The 25,503-nt window shown below is 38.7% G+C and overlaps 1 protein-coding gene and 1 long non-coding RNA gene across 3 annotated transcripts in view; one reads left to right on the top strand and one right to left on the bottom strand.

Moving 5' to 3' along the window:
- The window catches only part of LOC138045480 (uncharacterized), a 17,022-nt gene extending 2,319 nt beyond the window's left edge, over window positions 1-14,703 (bottom strand). The window contains exons 1-2 of one of the 2 annotated variants that reach the window (XR_011131588.1): window positions 14,136-14,703; window positions 7,059-7,134 (exon numbers count right to left, since the gene is read on the bottom strand). This is a non-coding gene — a long non-coding RNA (uncharacterized lncRNA). Of the gene's footprint in view, window positions 1-7,058; window positions 7,135-11,382; window positions 11,844-14,135 lie in introns of those variants that run through there. The other variant, XR_011131589.1, reaches the window with a different exon arrangement.
- Window positions 3,553-25,503, top strand: LOC138045479 (regulator of G-protein signaling rgs-2-like). Its single transcript, XM_068891998.1, has 8 exons — window positions 3,553-3,640; window positions 3,854-3,964; window positions 11,187-11,267; window positions 12,788-12,945; window positions 16,048-16,110; window positions 19,099-19,160; window positions 22,281-22,447; window positions 23,613-25,503. Exons 2-8 carry the CDS (start codon window positions 3,944-3,946, stop codon window positions 23,781-23,783), a joined length of 723 nt encoding a protein of 240 aa, XP_068748099.1. The 5' UTR covers window positions 3,553-3,640; window positions 3,854-3,943; the 3' UTR covers window positions 23,784-25,503.

Below are 25,503 nucleotides of genomic sequence, written 5' to 3'. Positions count from 1 at the left end.
ATTCTTTAGTCGGAGTAGAGGTTCATTTAAGACGAACCTGCCTTTAAACAAGTCACAACAGTGTGCCGATGTCACATGTGGGTGTAAATGCAAAATATAGTAGTGCATATGAATTTTTAAGTACTGACTCAGATTTTCCCTAAGCGTCTGTCAGTGTGCTTAATATATTGCAAGTTGCAGACAACTGAGTCATGGTGTAACGAAAAGAATTTATTAACGAATTTCAGTTTGTTTAATTTGCGTTCAGAGAACGTGCAAACAAATTTATAGATTTGTTTTAGGTTTTTTAAAAGTTTACCCACGGAAAGTGACAAGAGGCAGACACATTCGTCAACAAGCCTTGCAAAGGAATATCCAACATGGATTTTCATTGGGTAAAAAGTTCTAAGCCTTTGCCCTTTTGGGTGTTAAATTTATTGCTATTTGCAGACAAGTCATTTTGTGACGAAAATAAATTTATTATTAAAAACTTTTCATTTAGTTTAATTTGTGTTTAGAGAATGAGCAAACAAATTTATAGATTTGTCTTATGTTTTTTTTTAAGTTTACTCGCTGAATGTGACAAGAGGTGGATACATCTGTCAACAAGCTTTGCAGGGGAACTAAGAGGAATTTCTAATAAATATGTAGTGGTTCAGAATAAATATAACTTTTATTTTGGAGAGGTAGAAAAATTATTTTGGATAAGTAAAATCAATTTAAAACGAGAAAGTTGACCTGGCTTAAGTTCAAATTTGTTGTACAGTCTGGTGGGTGACAGGCTCTTGGTCCAAGTGACGGTAAACGTTTCGAGTCCAGAATGACACGTATTCGCCGGGTGTGAAACAAAGTTGAACTAAGGATGGGTCGTGACAAAGGCCCTTCAAGCCGATCATCAAACGTCATGTGGCAAAACCAAAGCTGAATTAATCGGGTAATGACTCTCGACCCTCCATTAGCAATAGTTGTAAGGCGAACGAGCTTGTTCTAGTACAAACTAAGGAATTCAAAGCTAACCCATTGCTTTCATCCTTCTGCGGGTAAGTAAGTAAGTTAGTAAGTATCATTATTTATCCTCGGATTTTTCGAGTAGCTAGTAGCTAATATCTCCGAGCATTAAACAGAACAAATTTAAGAATCCCAACTGGCCGGAGACAAACCAGTTGGCTATTTACAAGTGCAGCCAGGAAATTAAATTGGGGACTACCTGGATTTAACGAGTGGTCAGAACGTGTCTTGAACCCCGCATCTCCGGATTTCGAGGCAAGACCCTAACCACTGGAGGTCACTGTCCCAGTGAACTGGGACGTTGAAGCAACATACCCAGCGCTCCAGAACCGACACATAGTTTTGCAATTGCTGGTGGGCAGAGACGATTGTTTGTCGAGACAGCTGTTTTACCTAATAGTGTTTTACTTAATAATGTGACTCAGCCCGGCTTGAATAATTCCACGTTAAAATAGAAATGGGAATTTCAAACTCCTTTTGAAAGCATTTCTCTTCTTCTCCAAGTTGGTCACAGAAGTAACCAGTAAGATCAGGAGCCCATAACTAGGAAACTACTACAATGCCAATACTAGGTCTACGTAACGGCATTTTCACAGATCATGCTATTCTTTATGCCTGATTCACCCCAAAGCTTAAACATGTTTAAAAGCTGTTTAGTTAAACATAGTTTCAAGTTGTCTTCATGTGTACTGGTTTCTGTCTTCTACAAATTTAGCACAGATCAAGGCATACTTGTATTGAAATACATGCGCTTTTGATCACCTAGCATGTTAAAAAGCTTTTGATCACCTAGCATGTTAAAAAGCGCACTATAAATGAATAAATTGTTATTATTATTATTATTATTATTATTATTATTATTATTATTATATTATTATTATTTATTATTATTATTATTATTATTATTATTATTATTATACTCCTGATCTCGTGTAAAAGCCAGTCCCACATTTTTCAGTGACTGATTTTTGTTTTGTTACTCCCCCACAGGTTCATTAATTCAAACATGTCTTGTTGGTGTGAATGTGGTTTAATTAGACGAGTTTGGCTTGTACTCAGTTGCATGACCATTCTCAATCCCACGGGTAATAATTTCTCATACAAGGCTTGTGATTCGTTGGAACGGTCTGGTTTCGCGGGAATATGAATGAATAAATAATTGAATTTCGTACTGAAAACGTGAAAAACGTGAAAACACCTTTCCACAAATGAAGTTGTATTCTCCTAACCATGCTCTCCAGACCGAAGAAAAATAGGCCATTTTACAGTTGTTTGCTCAGTGACCTAGCCTATGAATGGCTGCGAGGCTGCCAGTGACCTTGTCTTAAATTGTGTTATTGTAATTCTAATTAGTCTACATTAACATTAAAAAAGCACAAAGGTTTGCATAAAGCAGGGCCACCGGCAGCCTCGCTTCCATTCTTTGGCCAGGTAACTTGGCTACAACTGTAAAATGGTCTATTGATGGATAGTTTACAACTTAAAATTTTGTTTGTTATCTCAATATACTTGAATACGGTGCTAATTACAAATAATCAACTGCTCCCTCTAAAACTTTCACCAGACTAGCTTCTAATCAATTGAAATGAATAGCGAGCGGGCCTTAAAGTGCGCTCGTGTTCTTGCTTTTGATTGGCCTCGAGCTCTGACTAGACCCCACTTTAATTAAAGAAGTCCTTTGAATGTCCTTTGAATGTCTCCTTGAACAACAAATATAAGCACGGCCTTTTTTCCTGGATCTCAAGCAAAGAAAATAAGAGTCGTAATATAAAGTAAAGAACGTCACAGTTGAGTTAAAATACAGTTTCGAGCTCGCCAAGTTCATAAACAATTCATGTTAACATAACTGTGTTGAATAGCGACCAGATGAGAATTGAATAGATGGCGTAATGGATTTTGAATTCGAAACAAGCGGAGAAAAATCTAAGTTTTGGTCTAAGTGATGTTTGAGCTCGGTGTTTGAGCATACAACGCCACCTCAATGCGGCTTCGACTGGACGCTCAATGACGAAATTCACTGTTTATTCCGTCGTCAACACATACTTCTAAGCCAGGTGTTTTGGTCCTCATTTTTCGATTGCATCAGACAACCTAATCAATATTCCCAGTGAAGACAATGATAGCAGAAATATCGAAAAGTGACTCGGAGATTTTCTCGTATATAGCGGCCTGATAATCGTCATGTTTGGCAAAAGGTTTTTACATTTATTACCCCCTTTGGTGAATTTTACCAGCCAAAAAAAATTATCATTGCTGCTTTCCTTTTTAAGCCGCACAAACAAATAACACACAAAATCCTATTTATTTGAGCTCATTATGAAATAACTTCCGTATGTTGCCTCCGATATTATTTCGAATCATTTCTCTTTTCTGAGAGCAAGTCTGGACTACAATACAGCAAATAAAATTGGGAAGAGCTCTTGCAGGTCAACTTGGTTCGAACCGTGGTCGAAATTTCGACTTGACTTCCAAAGAAGTTCGACATTACTCATATTTAATCCCAAAATAAGTTATGCAAATTTCCTTGTCCTTTCAATGACTTCTGTCTTCGGTGTCAATTTTATTGGCATATGTGAATTAGCGACAAGACTACAGCGATATTATTTTACCTCCAGTCGGGTCAAGCAATCGATTGAATGAACAAGCACCTCAGGTTTGTGTTTTTGTGTGCTGTCTTTGACGCCACCATCTAGTTCTATATTTCATTACGCTTCTGCGGACTGAGAGAAAGGGAGAAAGTTCTTGGCTGCCATTTTGAAATGGGCCATTTTCGCGATGTTTTAATTATTTTATCCTACGCGAACACGGTATTGAATGAAAAGTCAGACGAGCCCTTAACCCGTATTTGCTTGTTTTCCATATCCAGATTGTTTTTTCGTTGATTTCTGGAGGAACCCCTTCCCTCCAGTGAAAACTGGTAAATTGAGACGAAAAAGCTTCTTGATTCGCCAGGCCGATGAGTGCAAAAACTTGGAAGGTCAGTTCATATATAAGATAGCGCCGCGTTAGAATATTTTCTTCATAGCAACGAAGATTGCTTGTGGCCTTTTAGCGTTGCCAACTGTTTATTTTTCGTATTTTTTTTTCTTGTCTTTTGTTAATCTCTCCAAAAGAATATTTAACTCTCTGAGAGACATATCGTCTGAATATCGCACAGTTACGCAATCGCGCTTAAAAAACTCAAAATAAACTATAGGACTTATGGAGGAAGTAATCCGACAGGCTTTATATCGAAAGGCCTTGCTATGCAGCACCTTCCGAATTTTTAAACAGAAGAATCCGTTTTGTTCCATCCTGGAATCCATTTATGTTTACAGGATTATTCTAATTTTATACACAAGTGCGAAAAGTATCTATTTTGCAACAGAGAAATCATACATATGTTGCAGAGTAAAGTTTTATTTTTAATACTGTAGATATTTTATTTACTTTATGATTAACAAGTTTTAAAAAATTTCCTTTTACCAAGGAAAAACAAACATTACTCTACTTTGTGGAAGGGATACGTGATAACGTTTTACAGTATTTCGTTTGGGCTTCAAATTTTTCGTCAAATTGGAGCAGATCGATTACGAGAGGCGACAGTGTTCTTTGATAACATCGTGATTCGGTACAAACATCTTTAAGGTTGCAAGGTTTTATAAATTTACATGCAGCATTTTCGATAGCTTCACGAAAACCCAAAATTTGTATATCATGCAAAATCGTGGCTCAGTGACGTAGAAGTGCAATTTGCTGTTAACGGAACTCCAAAATTTGCAAAACATTTCATTCAATCCTGGTAGACAGCAATGAAACTCTGTACGAAAAATGAAAAAAAATCTTGTAGAAACTGACAGTCTGATCAAAACTGACATTTCTAAACAAAGTCATTAGAGATTTCCTTTTGGAAATTGAAATATGGTGTTTGTTCCTCTTACCTAGCTAGCTAGGTTCGAAATATGATAAAATTATGTTGGCTTGAACTTTAAAGGGATTTTTTTCGAGTTCCAGTATATTTAATTCTTTGTGACAACGTTTGTAAGGCCAAGAACAACGGAAAAACTAAAAGAAACAGATATGTCCCAAGGGGCTTTAAAACGTCTTTAAATATGAAGGTTGTATTGTTGCAGCTGCTGCAGCTGTTGTGTAAATTGGAAGCATTTTGTCGCCACAGGCTCGTTGCCCCATTATTGCGCAGAATTTCGTTCTATTTCTTAAGATGATATTCTCTACTTGCACAAATCCCATAATAAAACTCTTTTACCCCGTTACCCCCCAAGATTTTGAATAATAATTGTTTGAGAGAAATCGAAAACAATGTGCCTATGCTCATATGGGGGGATAAAGAGGTGTATTATGGCATTTGTGCAAGTAGAGAATTTAAAAACAGCTGTTCAACATGAGATACACGTTAGCTTGCATCCGTCTCCGAAAAATAAACTGGCTGGGCGCTAATGCCGTGTTCTTCGCGCTGCATGCAGGCCAACTAGAAGGAGAACACAGTAGAGAACGACGAATCATTTGTCCTTCTTTGTGATCTACGTAATTTTCTCGGTGATCTTATATTTTGCCCTTTAAATGACTAACGGGATTATACAAAGACACGTTTAAAAACAGAGACCTTTAAGTGTTATGTAAAGGAACATGCTCCTTTGTTTATATCTTTCCTAAGCATCGAATTAGAATACTTCAGCAATAAACTCATAATAGGCGCAATAAGAACAGTTTCCGAAAACTCATTATTAAATGCGTGCAAAGTTCATTTCTTATCACTTTGTTGACAGTGAATTTTCCTGTTGATTTTCTTTTCCATTTCACGGTGTGGGAGCCGGATTAGTGTCCAAATATTCTCATTTTTACACGGATTATAAATTGGCTCAAAAACATTAAAGCCTTAACGTTTCTGCTTCAAGTCGATTTATGTAGACTCGATCGACCTCTATATAGAGGGTAACCATTACAAAATTCTCGAATCTGATTGGTACCGTACTCGCCTATTTGTCGCGTATTTGGTAAAAGGAATTCGTGTCGTCAGGGAGTAATTGTGCTCGTAATTCAAAATCGGCTTCGCGCTGCACGCTCGGCCAATTTTGAAATTACTCGCTCGATTATTCCCTGGATTCTCCTTGTTCCAAAATGGCCGCCATTTTAGTATTCTTTTGTTTCCATGCAAATTGGCCCTTGTGGTCTCGCTTTAAAACGTAAAATTCAAAAGAATATTTAACCTTGAACGAGGCCAAAAGGGCCAATTTGCATGGAAACTAAAGAATACTAAAGTGGCGGCCATTTTGGAATAAGGTGTATTGTACTCCACCAGGAACCACGCGGTCCTATTACTATTACTAATTAACAATTAGACCCGTAGTCCGCAAGGGCTATTGACCCATGGCCCTTGAGGGCGAAGGATAGTATGAACATGTCGCCCCTGTTTCCGATTTGCATCTGGCAAATCGTCGCTCGCCCCTGTTTCTGATTTGTGTCCGGACAAAATCAATTTCTGAGCCAGGTAACTCGATTTGCATCAGATCTGCTTCAATATGTTTGATTTTTCAATCGCTAAGCCGAACAACACTTTGGTTCTACGAGCGAGTTTCTACTTCGTCATTCCTAAAACACCTCGGTCGTGTAGAACAATACCAATACCACTTGCGCGCCCGTCTAAGCAATACCGATACCACTTTGCGCGCCCGGTTGAGCAAATCGAGAATGATTCCCACTACAATATCTACCAATTTAGACATTTACCCTTTTTACGCAGGGACTTCTAGGTTACCTCCTCGGTTCCTGGCCTCTGGCCCTTGTTATTGCGGGGGCAATGAGATGGGTAACAAATCACTCTTTAATTTTAAAGCGAAATTTCAGCGTTATTTTATAATTACACAATGTTGCCATGGCAACTTTTCCTGCATTGCCAAAATGGCGTCTTATGAAAGAAATCACCCCATGATATTTGTATACTCGTAAAATCAGGGAATAATTCCACTTGACTTTTGTCCAAAATCAAACAAATTGCCCTCGCCTAAAGGCTGGGAAATTATTTGATTTTGGACGAAATGTGCGTGAAATTATTCCCTATTTTCACTGGTCACCTTTTGATTACCCATACGAATTGCGTCTTCGAGTGCTGATAGTATCTATGCACAAACACAAGAAATGTCTGGCTACCTGGAATCAAAGGAAAGGAACTTTATTTAAATGTTTAGTCGTTCTAGCGCTGGAACACTAATTGCGGGCACTGTAAACTGAAATTAACGCAAATCAAGTCAAATCAAAACGTTTCATACAACTAAGCAAGTGACAGGAGCCCATGACTTGGAGCGAACAACTCCCATACTAACCCAACGTCACGGAATTTTTTCAGATCGATCTATTTTTAGACTACCTTCTCCGCAAAAAAAACAGAGGCGGTTCCGGATCGGTGACGCTATGACGTCAAGTTAGTTTCTTGCGATTGGTCATAGCTGTTGAACCTTGAAAGTTCACACGAAATGCGTGCCTCCAAAGGTCTCCGCCAAAGATTACTGCAAAAGTTGTGTTTTGAGCATAGTTACTATATGGTACTAAATTATGATATGTAATTAGGGAGGCTGTCACCACACGTAATTGTCTCAAGGGAGGAAGGAAGTTACTACCCTGCGAGTAGTTGGTTTCTCCTGCGCATCCAGAGAAAGAAACCACTGCGAGCAACCGTTTGATTTTCCATCAAGCATGCGCGAAAAACCGGTTCAAATTCAATTTATTTGTCCCTGACTTTGGACGGCGGCTCACTCAAAGAAACAAACGGTTGCTCGCAGTGGTTTTTCTCTCGGTATGCGTGGGAGAAACCAACTGCTTGCGGGGTAGAAAGCTACATACAATGGAAAAACGCACATTATAATTTAACACGTACGTAGATTTACATGTAAGAGACATTTACAGTCCTTTGTTCCGGCCAAACTCCTTGTTTCTTTAATGTGATCATTTCTGAACTGCTTTGTTCGATTGCTTAGGCAATTTCACAGATTAAATCATGAAATTTTATTTAAAACTTAAAACAAACATGTACCCTTACAACCAAGGTGATTGGTTTGTAACCCCATTATTTCCTGTCTGCGCCCAATATCTTTCGAATTTTCTTTGTTCTTGACTTAATCCAGAGGAAATACGTTTAGTGAATTGCCAGCAAAAATCCCTAGAATCTTTATATTGTCGACCGTTTGCAAGTTAAAAAGAGGTAAAACCCATTTTACTAGCTTTTAAAATGTATTCTACTGATCGCCCTGATAGCACAGAGGTAAATTCTTTTTTTTCCTTTCTATATCTCATGTATTAATTGTTTTCATTATGCAAAAACGGGAGTGAAACATTGTGAACCCGGCATTTGAAGAAAATCGCGGAAAAGATAGAGAAAACTTTCTTCTATCATTGTTAGGGCCTACACCATGGTGATAGAAATTCACTTTTCGACCAAAAATTTCATTAAAAAAACTTCAATCTTAAAGAAATATTATTTGTGGGTTGAGAATCACAAGTTTCGCAATTCAAAGACAAACACGTTTTGGCTGTCTGTCTGACAAACTGTATGTGCAGAATTTCAGTGCTGTAAACGGAAGCGAATTTTAAGAAATATACAGTCTTCTATTTTAAGCCTGGAGGACTTATAATTATAAATGAGGGTTAAGGCATTGATTTTTGCGCGTTCAAACCTCCTCAGGTTTCTGTATTTTAATTTGATGGCTGTTTGGAAAGGTGAACTCTGTTTCGAAACCTGTTTCGAAAAACTGACAAATGAATCGATCATGTCACTGAGTTGTCCGTCTAATTTTCTTAATTATTAAAATAAGTAAAGTACTTTTTCCTTAATGAACGTGAATAAGCAAATCACCTTTTTTTAATGAAGGTGACACATCTCTTTGTATTAGGGATTATCTTTATAATAATGGTGTTTTTCTTTTGTAACTAATTATCTTCCGTAAGATTTGAATTTGTTCATATCTGGGTTCCGGGTTTTGTTTTTGGCTGAGGCAGATGTTTTTTTGTCCACAGCCCCATTGGAATTTAAATAAATCCACAAAAAATTCAATTTAGATAAAAATTCTTCCCCCTAATGCTTGTCTATCCATTGAATGATTAACAACGACGTACTCCCCTTAAAACCACTGGTTATAGCGCTTGCCTTGAGATCCGGGGATCCCGGGTTCAAGACCCGCTCTGATCACTCGTTGAATTTGATCCTGGTAGTCCCTGGTTCAACTTCCCAGCTGCACTTGTAAATAGCCAACTGGTTTGCTTCCGGCCAGTTGGGATTCTTAACAACAAAAGCTGGTTTCCAGGTGGGGCGTAGGTAAACACGTTACAGTAAAATATACATGTATTTAAAAGAAAAAGTATATTACATGGAATCAGTGCGATCCCGCAGTAGAAGGCATGGAAGGCGAGAAGGCAAGTTTGTGTTTGAAATGCGAAAGCGATTGTGCGGTCTTTGCCTCATAGGAAAGATTGTTCCAGAGTATTGCACCAATATACTTAAAGCTGCGCTTCAAAAAATTTGTGTATGAGCTTGGAAGTGCTAGATCAGTCTCGATATTCCTAAGATTGTAATTTATGTTACAGATGTAGTATCATTGAGTTTAACAATGATACTATTAATTGGATTTAATGAAGGCAAAAGAATTTCAGGGTCGCACACATTTACCGGAATCCCACGTTAAGACATTTCGACATCGGCTGGAGCCATTTACCAAGACATATCAGTACATACACTCTTTTTTATAAGAAGGATTAATTTTTGGGCTGAGACCAAACGTTCTGTTTATTTTTTTTCTTTTTTTGGAGATTTGAGTCTGAAAACGTTCTTGACATCTTCTGAATTAAAGTTGCATGTGTCGTATACGATAGGTAAGTTCGACTACAGACTGAGTCTAATTACGGTGGACGCAAACGAAATTTAAAGTCGGCGGTTCTTCATTTGTTGCCGGGTATTATTTTTAAAGTCATCTGGAAATAGTCATCCAAAACAGTTTGCCTCGCCTGTGGAGGCCCTAAGGTTCCGCAATCGCTAATTACTTCAGGGATATCAAAGCTCATCACTGTTTGAACTATCGTTAGTTGGGGGTATTTACATGAGACCTGGTAGCATGAACATGTGCCGGTATGAAATTTGCATAGCCGTATACATGAAACCGTGACAAAATGCTTAATGCATGGTTTCGGGACGAAATGATATCTTTTGTGTAATAATATCGCTGACCCAAAAGCATACAGGCTTGGAATTTCTGGACCCGTAACATCAGAAAACGAACTCAGATCTGTACGAGAGTTTCTCGTCTCAGTCCAGCAACCAAGATGAGTCAGATCGGTCTGTGTTCGATCATTGTCAGGCTGGTCTCATGTAAACGCAAGAAAAGAAACGTAAGGAGGCTGATATGAAACTCATGCCGATCTAAGTTCGTACCGGTCTCATGTAAACACCCCCTTAGATTTCAGAAAAAAGACCGTCTTTGCTCAGACTAAACAACACCTTCTCGTTTTGTCTTTCTTTCGTATTTCAATTGTCTTTTCTTTGGTAAAATTTCTAACTGGTATAATCCATATTGAAACTTATTTTGCTCTCTTACTAGTCCAGAAAGCAGTTCATCCGATCTAATCACGATTCAGTTTTAAAAAAATAACGATGCTCTTTAGTTTGTAAGACATGTTTCGATGTATGTCCTTAGGCTATGTTCACTTGCTATTTGTGTTCTTTTCTAAAAGAATTTTAAGTCCAATTTGTTTTTAATCATGCAGATTCAGTTTTAAAAAAATAACGATGCTCTTTAGTTTGTAAGACATGTTTCGATGTATGTCCTTAGGCTATGTTCACTTGCTATTTGTGTTCTTTTCTAAAAGAATTTTAAGTCCAATTTGTTTTTAATCATGCAGATTCAGTTTTAAAAAAATTACGATGCTCTTTAGTTTGTAAGACATGTTTCGATGTATGTCCTTAGGCTATGTTCACTTGCTATTTGTGTTCTTTTCTAAAAGAATTTTAAGTCCAATTTGTTTTTAATCATGCATTCCTAGACTGTTACAAATTCAACAGTTTTTCAAATATTCGTCATAACTATGGAAGATGTTAGATGCATCGAAACCTGTCTTAATCTTTTCTTTAAAAAATCGCCAACCTCTTTTTATTGAACGTTTCTATAGTTATAAGCAAGCCTCCGTGGACAATACATGTTTTCTTTTCTCTTTTGTAGACCGAATCAGTCCATAGTCGAAACCACGATACGTCATGGTATTACGACTTCAGTCAACCGATTGAACAGGACTGGTCACGGGTAAGCATGCAATGAAAGGCAAGCATATACGCTCCTTCCTCCCCTTATAATTATTAGCAGCCCTTCCCACGCCGCAAACTTGAAAATGTATGCCCCTAACTTATCACGAATATACTTATTCCTGAATGGCGTCTCTTTTATTGTTTTTTGTTAATGTGAAGATTGTCCCACCTCCCGGGGTCGTACCTCTTGTTGAAGACTATATTTCGTTTGCTGTATAGTGTCGAACATCCTCTTGTTTTCTGTGCTAAATCCATTGTTATCTTTGTTCGTTCAATTGTTCTTTTGGCCAATCCTAAAGCCCGTTCAATGAGCTACGACACGATCCGAAAATTGGCCTACCAAACCTCATTTTAGAGCAAGAATTCTCTTCAATTCACTGTTTTGTATCGACACTTGGTAGGCTAATTTGCACTTGGACAAAAGAATAATAAATTGACCGCCATTTATGAGAAGGTCTATTGTCCACTTATCCGCAACTTGACACAGTTCCAGATCATTTGTCTCCAAAAATATCTCTGAAATGTCCCTTCAGTTGACTTTGCTTCTCATCTTCTCCTTTATAGTCTACAAAATCTTAAATAAAGGTGATTTTCCACGTCCACAAAGAATTAGCTACTTATACAAAATGTAAAGACTACATTTTGCGCGTATAAACCTATTGTTTCCGTTCATTAACCAATGGTTTCGTTGTTTTCTCGATGCGGTCGCCGTCGCCAGACAGCATTTTTCAATATTTGCGTATTGATTACCCAGGGCCGAGCTTTCAACAAGTTAAATGGAAATAGTTTTTGGGTAATCGCCAAGTTTCCATGAATTGAGCCTACCTGTTGGCTCAATTGGTTTAATATCGGACAACTCCGGAATTAAGGACCCAATACTCTGAGTCTTTAAATAAGCGGGAGAAAGTGCTGCCTTTATAATGACATATGCAAATGCTTAGACTCGGATAAGGTACGATAATCCGTAGTCTCCGTCTCACAAATCTTCAATGTTAAAAACGGAACCCACACACTATTCGTAAAGAGTACTGCATGGAGTTCCCAATGTTGTGGTCTGTCCACTCTGGCATACCTACAGGCCCGTATGCAAGAGAGGATGAGGAAAGAAAATGAATCCCCCATACATTGGCTTCTTCCAATATGATAGGCTACGCAGCTATTTTTAGAGAGGCATCTGATTGGCCAGTTGTAATGACGTAATGAAATTTTAAATATGCCCGGCATTGGGAACGAGAACTTAAAATAGCTTTGCGAGGCTCAAAATAGATTTTTTTTAAAACTATGATGAGGCATGGTGATTCGTTCTCTTACCTCATTCATCCTCTTTTGCCGTAAGTTAGAAAATCGAGTCTCCCTCTTTGAATAAAGTTATCTTTTCATATCCGGTTTTCCTTGATTAATTAAACAATGACGCAGTGCGCTGATTTTTCTTGCTACTTCCCGCCGGAAGTTTCAGTTTCTTCAGTTGGAGAGCTTCAGGAAATAGACACCCGTAATTTTCACTTTTTTTTTTTTCAGACTCAAAACACACAGCTGGAAATATACTTGAAGGAGACTAACATCAAGAAAGCCACTCTTGAATTCGAAGAAGTCGCGCGTGAACCGATATACGACAGCAGACGAAAAGACTATTGTTGCTTATGTTCGTGCTTCTGTTGCTCCTGTGATTGGTATTGGTATGTGGAATTTCTTTTAGCGCAGTTTTCAAATGACTGTCGAAAAAGATAACACGATTGCAATTGCTACCCTCAGTGATTGGTTTAAAAATCTCACGCCAGTTTATCAACTAATGACCACCAATCACGACTTGCACGCCCGATTTTTCCCGCGCTTTGAGCCGTGAATTTATCGGACTTATCTGGACAATGTAAGAGATTGTCTCTGAAAAATTCATATAACTTCAACGGGAGTCGAACCGGTTTTCCTCCGAAAAATGGTCTGACATGACCAAATTTGGTAATGTGGAGGACAAGAGCACATACGGCCTAACTTGAAGTTCACTTTTTTCTTCAAACGTCCACACCGTTCACACAAATTTTATCCCTGGAATGTTAATACACACCTCCAGGAGAAATCGCGAAATTGTCACAGTAACGGGAAATAATATTTGATCAGGTTTGACCTGGATATCCGAATATTTCAACTCAGCAAACCATCGATTTGTCCCGAGCACGTTTTACTCCATTCTGCCAAAGGCACGTGCGTCAAAGAAATAGACTAAGATGCATGAAGCACGCGCAGCACGAGACCAAATTTCAGAATTGACCCGGTCACTAATTTGGATATCAGCACGATTCAGTGGCTTGCGTTCATGATTGCCGCGGTGGCTGTTGCCGTCTTCTTGCTCGCAAGTTTTGAGGAAACGCCGGTGAGCGAAAGGGTTGTCTCTAAAAAGCGAGCCACGGGTCATATAACTTTATAAAATATACGGACTGTCATACTATGAGTGTGCGACTATGCCAAAAGCTGACTAATCTTTTTCAAGGTTTCGAACGATTTTTGAAAACAATTCTGAAAAATTGTGCGTCAACCTTAAACTAAAAGTTCACTGGTCTCTCCATTCTGAAAGCCAAAGAAAAATAACCTTTATCGCTAAATGCGATTCTTCGTATCATGTGTTCTTTAATCCGATCGAGTTTTTCTTTATATCAGTATTTCAAAGACTAATCAGCAGCTACATATCGTAGCTGGTTCGCACGTTGAGCGTGATCACCTGCATGTTTGATGACACAGACAATAGAGCTTTGTTCGTCGTGCAGTAATTTCTACCTTTCGCCCTTTTAACTGTCAATTGTCCCTGAAGGATTGCAAACCACCAAAAGAATTTAAGGCGAAGTTGTCGGGGTTTAAATGCATTCTCATTTACTTTCAACCGCCAGCTGGTGTTAAGTGCGTGATTTTCCTTTACGGTTTCTTTTTGAGTGCGTGCGAAATGAACACTGAGGGATTTGATCTTTGGCTTACGCTGTAATGTCTGTGCTGTAAGACCCGATAAGATGTTCGGATTAGATCGCTCAGAAGAGCTGTACGATTATTCCCGGCACTGCAAAAATATTTAAGTCTGCATGGAAAAGAGCAGATTGTTAACGCAGACAGCGACAAAACTGTGTGCATGGGCGTTGCATCCGGCGCTTCATGGTACGAGAGGGGCATGACTTAAGACATCGTTCCAAAGGTGAATGGGGTCAAACTTCAAAAAACACTTCAGCTGGAAGAAACTACGAATCACTGAAGAAACAACTTTTCATCAAACTTCGAGAAATACGAGAAACATCAGTTAAAGATGCAAAGAATATTTGATGACCAATTGGGACTAAAGAAAAACCCAGATGGGATTTGAAACCAGATAATGGTTGAGTGCACGATTGCTTACCATAGAGTGGGACTCAAATTTTCCTGAATTCTATTGGGTCATCATATATTTAGAAACAGAAGGTACTTTTTTCCAATAAATATTAATTTACACGAAGAAAGCTGCTGTGAAGAGAAAGCCCTGCTAGCACTTAATTACAATGTTACAGATGATAGGTGATTTCTAATAATTAATGTGCAATCTTACAGTTTTTGAAAAGGTTACAGTATAAGATGATAAAAGGCGAGGGAAGTATTGCTCTATGATTTGCCGCATTACTTATCAGTAATCTCTTTCATAAGCGTTACCGCTAACCTGAGCATCAAGTTACGGGACTTCCGAGTGCGTTGTCAAAGAATATGCATATGTTTTTTACATGCAATGGTCTTCCTGTCACAATTAAGGCCCTGGCAAACTGCTTTAACATCCGTTCGAATTTGTTGAACAGCAGTGTTGAAAATAGTTTAATATCGTTCAAGAAAATCGAACGGATGTGTAAGCAAATGTTGAAGACATCTGCCGGGCTTCACTTTACACACCCACAGTCCCATCAACTGAATTTCATATATTCTTCATCATGTGACCTAAACACATTTCAAACAACACTGAGGAAAGCGAAAAGACCGAGCCTGATAATCTCTCCCTCATTTTTTCTGGAATTCGTGCAGACGGGTAGCCTTTCTTAGCATTTTGAGTCAATATGATGTGCACGAGACATGTCATATTGCACAAACATTTATACTGTTAGAAAATATCTTCGTTAAAATTTTAATACAATCCACAGTGAGCTTTACGCATGGTTAATATCAGCACGATCACCAAAGTTCGCGTACATGAAGCCAAGCTACAGAACTTACAAAGGCAATAAAAAATACGAGTTGTCACTAAAAAAGTACTAAACCCTCTTTACATTGATGGCTTTTTGTGTGTGCGCAGTTAATCTTCCCGTCAAAGCAAGGGAATTTTAAATCTCCAAAATTTTTTTTCGTCCTTTTAAGACGATTAATTAAAAGGAATTTAAAACCGAAATCTCTGAAGCTAATCCTTCAATATTCAGCTTAACTGTAGAACGCCCTGCCACGTATCTCCGATTTCCCCAAGAAAAAAAAAAATGAACTTTCATTTTCTAGTTTCTTGGAGAAAAGGAATTTGTCCCCAAACCTAAAGAAATAAGATCTGGAACGCTCCCAAATTGATTCAACTGGGTGGCCATAGCGGGGTCAAACTCGTGATTCGTGTTTTGTGCCAGTAATTAAACTGTCAAAAATTTGAATTATTTCCTTATGACCGCAAAGGAGTTTCCGTAGGGTGTAAAATAGATACTGGTTTGTTTTATTTGCTTTCGTCAATTGATTGCGATCAGTGCTGGTCAACCAATATTACTTATGGATTTCGAATCTTTATTCTGCTTCCTCAACACCAACAGCCCGGCCAGGAGATTCCGTGTGGGCAGCATGGATCCTTCTTCGAGCAAAAACTACAGTCCCAAGTAAGTGATAAGCTTAAATGGACAATAATGATTCGCATTTTTCTGGTTGTGTTGTTGCCGGATGCGGCAGTTCCCACTTATGGCGTAGTTATTGTAGTACGTTTGCGCTTGCTAAATTGCTGTATAATTCAGTAACCCATTGAAAGAACCGAAGCAAGACCATGCAAATTTCAATCTACTCGACGAAAATATGTCGAAAAATAGAATCTCGATGATCAGAACATTCTAGTAAAACTAAATTTATATCGGCAATTGAATGGTCTGTTTGAGAGAGCTTCGTTCCGAGGTAGATTCGGAAATTCTATGCAAAAGATGAAGCTGCTTTCGATCGAGAATGAAGTATTTTCTATGTACGTTGAAAAGGGCTTACAAAACTTGCATCCTATCGAGTTTCAAGGGACAATTAGTCACAGTATTCCATTCTTTTCTAATCTTCCAGAATTTGGCGAGGGCAATCTGCCGGAAATTAAAAATATCGACCTTCTTTAGATAAAACTCGAGGTAAAGAATAGAACGTTATTATTTCTTTACCCGAAGCGGAAATTCTCGTCTTTTGTAGTAGAAGGTATGTGCTTAAGGTTCAACAGAGCATTTCTCTGCTTGTGGTGCAGTTTATTTTTTTGCGTCGATTAAACTCGTTTCATCCCCATTGAAACTAAATCTGAGAAAACTTGTATCGCACCACTCATGTGTATTTCTTCGAGAATCTTGGGGGATTCGGGAGGACAATTAGAACTAAATAAATATATTTCATCGTAAATTTTTTTTCATTTCCTAAATATCAGGCAATTTAATCATATCGACATACGATTTTTATAGTAAGTGACAGAAATAGACAATTTAGGAATGTTTTCGACAGTTTTTGACATTAAAATATGTCTGGACTGACTCGAAAATAACCTAAGATGATATGGCTTGTTTTGTCTTAGATGCTTTTGTCTTAGTTAATCTCCGATGATGGGAAACATCTTTTCAGCAATTAAAGAGGCATTATTGTGTTTTTTACAAAGCTTAGTCTATGCAAATTAGTGCAGTGTTTCATTATTTTTAGCACTGTGCTCTGCCGTGCATCGAAATGGCCAATATTTTGCCTTTTGTTCAATATAAAAAATATTGCGAGCAGACTCTGTGGTGACATTAGTTAACTGTAGATTACTTTTAAAAGATTAGACTTTTTATTTTAAATCTCATATTAATTAAGATAAACAGTGAATCGAAGGTCAAATGTTTGAATTTCCGGGTATTGTTCAACAGCCGGAAATGCGTTGCGAAAGACTTACTGGAGAAAAAACCAGTCAAGTTCTCGTTGCGTTCTGTAGAAGTCACGCAATAAATGGTTTCTTTCCGATTTGTGCATATGCGTACAGTCGCATACTCTTTGGAAGTCCCCAGAGGCCGCGATACTTAAGCTCAGCACCAATACTGATAGATAAAAGCACTGAATACACAAAGGGTCAAATCAGTCACGTGATCAACTCAAACAAATTGGCTTCCATGTTGGTGCACCTTCCAACACCGTTTACAACAAGGTGGTATTAGCAACCTTCATATAATTCCTCAAAGCATTTTGTTTTCCCCACAAATTTTGCATAAACTATTATTTTTAAATGTACTTGAAAATAGTTGACAATAGTTTATGCAGAATTTGTTCAGAAAACAAAATGTACTGCGGGTTACATTAAGGAAGCTAATTGTATGCGATTTTCGGTCGTGGAAAAAAATTGGGAGAGATTAAGGAGTGTGTATGTCTAGAATCCCTTCCATAATCACAAACGCTTGCAATGTGGGAGCAAGATTCCGCTAATCATCCCAAACAGTGTGCACAAATTGGTAACGCCATACTTCTTAGTGATGATCCAGACGGCAATCAAAGCATCGTTCATTCATACGCTGAGATCGTCTCATCTTGGCCAAGGCAACAAACTTGTTGGAAATAAAGTGGCACTGTACGCTTTCTACAAATCCTAAGACCACTTGTTGTATACCTCAAGACTTTTAAAACCTTTTAATTGCTCCTGAGTGTAGAAGCTAGTTTCAAGAACTAGATAGCACAGTAAATCAATTGGTTCTACGGGTGGTAAACAGTCGGGCTCGTAGCGTTTCCCCTCCATCTAAACAGGATCCGCTATTTTCTCCATATAGCGCTTTCTCTTTTTTTCGTATTGAGACAAAGGAATTGATAATTCTTTACTGATATCAGCTGAGGAAGTTGAAGGATCTTGATCACAAGCCATTCTTTTCCAAAACACCACTATGTCAAGTTACCTAATTTGCATAAAACTATACGTGAGCGCAGGTGCACCAACATGGCGGCTGATTAGTTTATGACGTCACATGGATACGATCCCGTTATAACAAGGGATGCATAATGGTTACAAAAGGGACCTTCGCTTTAATAACTGTGCATGTTGCCAAGGGACGTTATTGATATTCTGGGTGCTAAACACGAGAACTGCGATCTTGGAAACAGTATGGAGATCGCAACGAAATGCACGTTTCTGTGACAGGTCACCGGCGAAAAATCGTAGGGCAAATATAAGTAGTGTACGTGAGGCTTGCATCTTTGCCCTTTCGATTCAAACGCGTTGTACATGTTTTTTTTTAATTAACACGACAGCCGAACTAGCAAATTGCTAACAAATGGCCCGATTATTATCCTCACCGACATGTCTGCTATCAAAACGAATCAAGAGTGAATTAGATAAGAATGCGTTTATGGCATGGGAGGGCTCCCCAGCACAGACACAAATGAGTCTATTTTTAGAATACCCATTCCCGCGAAAATTGGTTGTTACTTGTTATGTCCCTGAAAAAAACATGGCAGAAGCAGTCAAGCGTGACATAGCTTCTCCTGATTGGTTAAAATGGCGAGCCTTTGTTTGTTTTCGGGCGTAAAGTCCATTTGTGACTGTGCTAGGGAAAGACCGCAAATTGATATAGAAATTCACTGTTGAGCGAATCTTCTTTCATTTTCTTGTTTGATTTAAGACCGAGCAGAGAGGAAGTCGAAGAATGGGGAATAAGCTTTGAAAAACTACTTACAAGCAAAAGTAAGTACCACTCAAATTAGGACAGGCCACTTTTCCCAGAGGTTGGAGCGCGGGAAATCGTTCCGCTAAGGCCTTTATACGCCTTCATCTGAATTTGTTTACGATGATCTCAACACCACGCACATTTTGAAAATAGTGAACCGGTCGCCTCCGTCCAGTTGTGTTTACAGCTGAGAAGTGCAAAGGCGTGTCGCAACCCTGTTTCAACTTTCCTAACCATGCACTCCTCCCATAAAGTGACATTTTCTGGCCTATCATATCACTACACCAAGGTAACACAGAATACCGAAAACAATCTCGAATATTTCAACAAGGCACTCTCAATCTCTACAAAACCAATAAAACTAAATTTTCTTGTTTCAGTCTCCATCGATGCAACACCATAGCTTCTTAGAAACTAACCAATTCACAGGTTTCTTTTTTTCACACTGTCGGGTTTGTTTTATTTATTTATTTTTTTTATTTTTTTTTTTGCATACACGACCCCACAAAAAAAACGTCTCTGCCTTTTTTCTGGAAAACAATATTTGCACAACCGGGCCCGTAAAACAAGATTAATTCTAATCCAAAATGTAAAGATTACTTTTCTAAATTTAAATTTCATTGTTGTCTTGTAAAACGTAACGCGACTTGTTTTTGCTTGTTTTTTTTATTCATTTATCTTACTCCACGTTTCGTGTAAATTAGGGTTGCTAAAATGTGCAATGGAAATTACAAAAATTATAGAAAACGACAAAATATTGGTAAGCCCGTTATATGCCCTCGAAAGAAAATAGGTTTTTTTACCCTTCGACTCCTCTGGAGTGATCGGTATGTAAATTCTCATCACAATTTCAATGAAATGTCAGTCAGACAGGTATTGAGAGTGAAGATTATTATCAGCTTCAGAGTTGTGATCTTGATATAATAGCAAATTCTCATGACTACAAAACAAAGAACTGCTAGTTTAATCCAAAATGTAAAGATTACTTTTCTAAATTTAAATTTCATTGTTGTCTTGTAAAACGTAACGCGACTTGTTTTTGCTTGTTTTTTTTATTCATTTATCTTACTCCACGTTTCGTGTAAATTAGGGTTGCTAAAATGTGCAATGGAAATTACAAAAATTATAGAAAACGACAAAATATTGGTAAGCCCGTTATATGCCCTCGAAAGAAAATAGGTTTTTTTACCCTTCGACTCCTCTGGAGTGATCGGTATGTAAATTCTCATCACAATTTCAATGAAATGTCAGTCAGACAGGTATTGAGAGTGAAGATTATTATCAGCTTCAGAGTTGTGATCTTGATATAATAGCAAATTCTCATGACTACAAAACAAAGAACTGCTAGTTGGGAGAATGAACATCTCGATCGTTAATAGATAATAGCGTTAAGGTGATTCCCTAGTATTGCCCAGCGCATCCTGTTCTGGTCATAACACAACATAGGCCATGTTCGTATTAAGGCATGGCTAAGAGTCTTTATGATCAAATTTCACGGCTCAGTTCTGTTATCTTTGTCTCACAAGTCTCAACCGGGTATTTCTTAACAAAATAATGTTTAAATTTAACCATAAAGACTCGTAACCATGTGTGAATATTGATATACAGTATCCAACGTGGCCAAAAAACATTTCAAAATGGCGACCTTTTGTGCGGGAAAGCTCGCCAGAAAGAAGAATGGCCATTTTCAGAACACGGTAGTAAAAAGAAAAACGGAAAACTCTTTAGATTCTCGCAAAAAAAGGTCGATTGATAGCCTTGCTGAAACTTAAAGAGTCATTTCAATCCGAGAGTGAAAGTAAAATCGCGCTATCGGGGAGACGTGTTGTCGAGGGGTCGAGCTTGGTGCGTGACCTATCTTCTTTTGAGCAAGTTGTCTCCCAAACGAGCTTGGTGACCTATTTTTTAATTGCACATTTCGAGTCACCATAATGTAGGGAAAAATCGAGAAAGTTTAAAGAAAATCTCACGACAACTTCTATTACTAAGGAATCACCTTAAGTACAAAGAGAGACGAAAAAGAGCAAGTGAAAAACGATTTGCTGAAATTGATGGGTTAAGAATTAATACCGGGTAAAATAATATTAGTAAAGTGCTCTTTTGTTTGGTGACTTCTACCATATAGAAATAGGAAATATCACTCCAATAATATACCATTCGATATTTGTTGGACAAAACGTGTTTTTTTTTTCTGTTAAAAACTAGGATTTAGCTGCCTATGGGAAACACTTCGAATCGCGTAATTATATCCTCAGATTGCTCAGATAAAGAAAGAAGAGCCAAATTACAAAACTTGTGATGACTTTGAGATTATTTATTAAATTGGCCTCCTGTCATATTAACAAGATACCGACTCGTCTTCAAACCCCACCTCTCCTTCTATTAGAACGAGATTGCATCTAAAAGTGCCATTGACTTGTAATGCGCCGATCAAATCGAAACTTCAACATCCCCCCCCCCCCCCGGGTAAACCACGGGCATTTGACTATCTTCTGTGCCTGGGAAGTAGGGAATTTGACCTTTGCCTGTGTGGGGTGGGGAGAATTGAACCGGAAGAGTCAGGTTTCATATGATTTTTTTTCGGGCGCCGAAAGTCGCTAACAGCCATAAAACACGTGTTTGGACGAGATGAAAGAGTTTAAAGGAAGAGATATATAGCATTTGTGAGTGATTGGCTTACAAAAAAGGTCTCTAAAAGTTGGACACAGACAGACAAGTCCGATGACAGGGTAGGGCATTTGAAAGCTATTTTGGCGGGACTTTGAACGTTCCAATCTTCAAATGTTCAAATGACCGTGGTTTGCCTGGGAAGGAAGGGGGGGGGGGGGGGGGGGGGGGATGTTGAAGTTTCGAGTTGATCGGTGCATAAACCCTTCTCCAAACATTGATGCATATTTGGGTAACATCCGTTAACCGGCCAGGTAATGCACCAACAATCTCATTCAACATTTATCCAATTAAAAAACAGTGTTGGATTAACTGGATCCAAATTGGGATCAATTCTCAACACTCCACCTTATGGAGGCAGCCATTTTCACGTTCTGTTGAAAATGGATAAATTCTTTTGGTTGCCCAGAACCAGTAATTCAACCTTACAAAGAGTCGCTTTCATTTTTATGATATTTTTACTTTGACAGCTGGCGTAAAAATCTTTCACGACTTTTTGAAGTCTCAATATTCTGAAGAAAACTTGTTATTTTGGTTGGCGGTGGAGAAACTCAAGAAAGAAACAGATCAGGCAGCGGTCAAAGAGCTTGCGCAAACCATTTACCGCGATTACTTATCGTCAGAATCGCCGAAAGAGGTAAGCAGAGGTTGATAAAAGTTATTTTGTACTGAATTAAAACAAAACGTTTCCACGTTTCCTTTATCAATGCCTTAAGCAGGCCTGAGGAGGAAAGAGATGCTTTGATGCAAAAAAATCAAATTCAACATTGTTCTGTTTCCACAAAAAGTCAAGTTCAAATTTCTGAAGTGAGGGTATTCCATTTTTGGTGGACCGATGTCTTGCGTTTGGATTTGAAAATTCTGCAAACGTGAATGGTAAAGATTGGCGCTCCAAGATGTTTTCCGGCCAGAGCGCGTTCCGAGCGGTGCGTCCCCTTTGTGGTGTTTTGCATGTTACGTCATAACCGCCATGTTGGATGACGCAAACAGTTTTTCTCTCGTGAGCTTCTTCTGTCCGTCATTCAGCACTTGTTCATTTCACTATTGTTGCATTATCCCAATAGTTTCGTTGCAAACAACTAGTTTTGCTGTTAATGAAGCAGTTGTCATAGGTGTTGTAATATCTATCGTAAGCTGGCAATTTGTTGGTATGGGTGGTTTGCAATCAATCTCTAGAGACGCAAATAGCAATGCTGCAATGTACAATTCCTGGTGGACGAACAAAAGGAGTCAATAAGAGATCTTTTGTTTTCGTCCACCAACATTGGTGGCGATGACGTCATGTGAAAACCACCTGTAGATGTGTTTGCATGAGAGCGCCGGTATGCAAACATTGGTTGTCACGTCACTCCCTCTGCTTTTTCCAGAGGGCGTTATTTTATAAAGGCTCTTTTCGTATTTGCATGGCCTGATTTATAAGCATCATTCTCAAAATTTACACACATGTCCAATACACTCAACTAGATCTACTATCAACTAGAACCGGAAGTCGTATCTGTTTCACGTGAAGTCTATCGGAGTCCACTGGAGTCGCATTGAGTCCAATGGAGTTACCGGAAGTCTAAACACTTGAAATTAGGAGATGGGGGACTAATAGTCCAACGAAGTCCATCGGATCCACTGGAGACTCACCGAGGCCAATAGAGTTAACGGAAGTCTGCTCGCAACATTTTAAATACGCCACGTAAAGAAACATAACAGTCTCGATTTCTCCCAACGCCCCTCGTGTTTAGATTAGTCTGTGCAAACACGGAAAAAGTCCTCTAATGCTTAAAATAGTGAATATTTACCTCTTGTAACAGGTCAGCATAGACCACAGAACTCGCCAAATGATCGAGGAGGTCATGGAGGAACCGGACCAGACAGTTTACGACCACGCACAACGGCATGTCTACTACGTCATGTACCAGGACTGTTACCCAAGATTCATAGTATCGAACGTATTCAAGGCGCTGCAAATGAATCATAACTGATCACGTGATTCAGTGCCATAATTTAAAAAAAACAGTTGCCTACAACAGGAGCACGTGACCTGAAGCGTGCGTCTTCGGTATATTAGTGTCACGGCGTTTTTCAGATTGAGTTATGTTCAGATTGATTTTTCCACGAATCGTGACCTTTCCAGCCAATCAGATGTCTTACATAATTTATTAGTACCCTTTGGTTTGAAAAGGCTCGCTCGTACGATCTGAAACGTATTTAAGAACTCGTCTAAAGAAAGCTTGGTTTGTGAAAATGACGACATAGACCTAAGGCGCTTTCCATTCGACCAAAAGGTCTGGTAAAAAATTTCAATAATTTCTTGTATTTTCCAGTTGGCCGCTTGAAACCAACCACAGCAACGAGTGCTGCCCCAAAATTGAAACATCAATTGCGCCCGAGGTGGAATGAACCAATGGGAAGGGATTTCTAGTTGTTCCAGAATTCCCGAATTTCAGGACCACTTCATAACTTATACCCAACTTTCCAAGAATGTTTTCCGAACTATTAATTATCGTTTCATTCAATTCATTAGCCGGTTTTTCGAACTTTTGGTCGAACGGAAGGCGCCCCTAGCATGAGATTTGTTACCTTTATATGATAATGATCAGGACCCCATTAGCCGGAGCCTCCATCTTCCATATTAACCCTGTGAGTCCACACTTTCCCGTATCTTTCTATTTTTAAAAACACCTCTCCTCGCAGGGGGCTTTAGTGGGTGTTTTCACAACAGCCAATCATAAGAGACCTATGCCCAGCCATTTATTACGTCACATACGTATGTGACGTATTTGAACCATTTCACGTATGTTCTCAGTCACATTCGTCACATACGTCAAAATATAGTAGTTCTAAAAGTAGAACGATACGAGAAAGGGTTGACTCAAGCGTACAATAAAGATGGAATCTCCTGGTAATGGGCCCCTGTAATGATCGATTTCCAAGCCGCCATGTTGAATTTTGGAGAGAGGGGAATGCCTTTCTTTCACTTGCAAAAAAAAATCAACAGCAACAATTAGCAGTCAAACAATTTGCTTGTACCGCAAGTTGAAGAAAAAAAATCATTTCAAATCGGTCCCAAACTTGTTATACCTTCTTCTTTTAATTTTTCCCCTGACGGCGGAGTTTTCTTGAAAAAAACTTAGTTTCAGCTCCCAGTTCTTTTTAAAGTGTCCGGAGCTCGACTTAGATAAAAAGTAATGAGCGGTCCACTAATTTGATCATTAATGACTACTCTGTGTGCCAGCTGGTTATAAATTGCCTGCAACAGGTACATTCTGCTGGCATTTGAATCATGCTAACCGCGTGGGACTGCGCAGCACCCGATCCAGACCTCTTTCGTCTCCAACATCCTGGTTCACTTTTCACGCGGATTTCAGAAGGCTGCTCATCAGATAATCATAGTTGTTTTTTCCGCGATTCATTTTACGTTCAACAGAACGTCCAAGGAAAACGAGTCTGAGATACACACTTGTCAAAATGATCGTTATGTATGATTGCTACCTGCTCGTCAGAGGCCTCTCTTGATGAGTTACTAAATGCACATAGGTGTAAACACAGTGTAAACAGGTCGAGGCTATCAATTCTTGCAAAAAAATCTAATATTGATTACAAATTTATTTCAAACATTTGAAGTGATGTGAAAAACGATGTTTAACACTCAACCCACAAAAGATATTAGGAACTTACGGCGACAAAAACGTCACCTCAAAA

Source organism: Montipora capricornis, chromosome 4 (assembly GCF_036669925.1).
Source record: "Montipora capricornis isolate CH-2021 chromosome 4, ASM3666992v2, whole genome shotgun sequence".
NCBI classification, from domain to species: domain Eukaryota; kingdom Metazoa; phylum Cnidaria; class Anthozoa; order Scleractinia; family Acroporidae; genus Montipora; species Montipora capricornis.
This window is presented reverse-complemented; position numbering and strand designations above follow the sequence as displayed.

What these genes read in the sequence shown, in the direction of transcription:
- LOC138045479 (XM_068891998.1), top strand. Translation starts at nt 3,944, where the DNA reads ATGAGTGCAAAAACTTGGAAG. An exon ending in TTGAACAGGACTGGTCACGG is followed by an intron (nt 11,268 to 12,787) that starts GTAAGCATGCAA and finishes TTTTTTTTTCAG; the next exon opens with ACTCAAAACACACAGCTGGA. An exon ending in TGCTCCTGTGATTGGTATTG is followed by an intron (nt 12,946 to 16,047) that starts GTATGTGGAATT and finishes CAACACCAACAG; the next exon opens with CCCGGCCAGGAGATTCCGTG.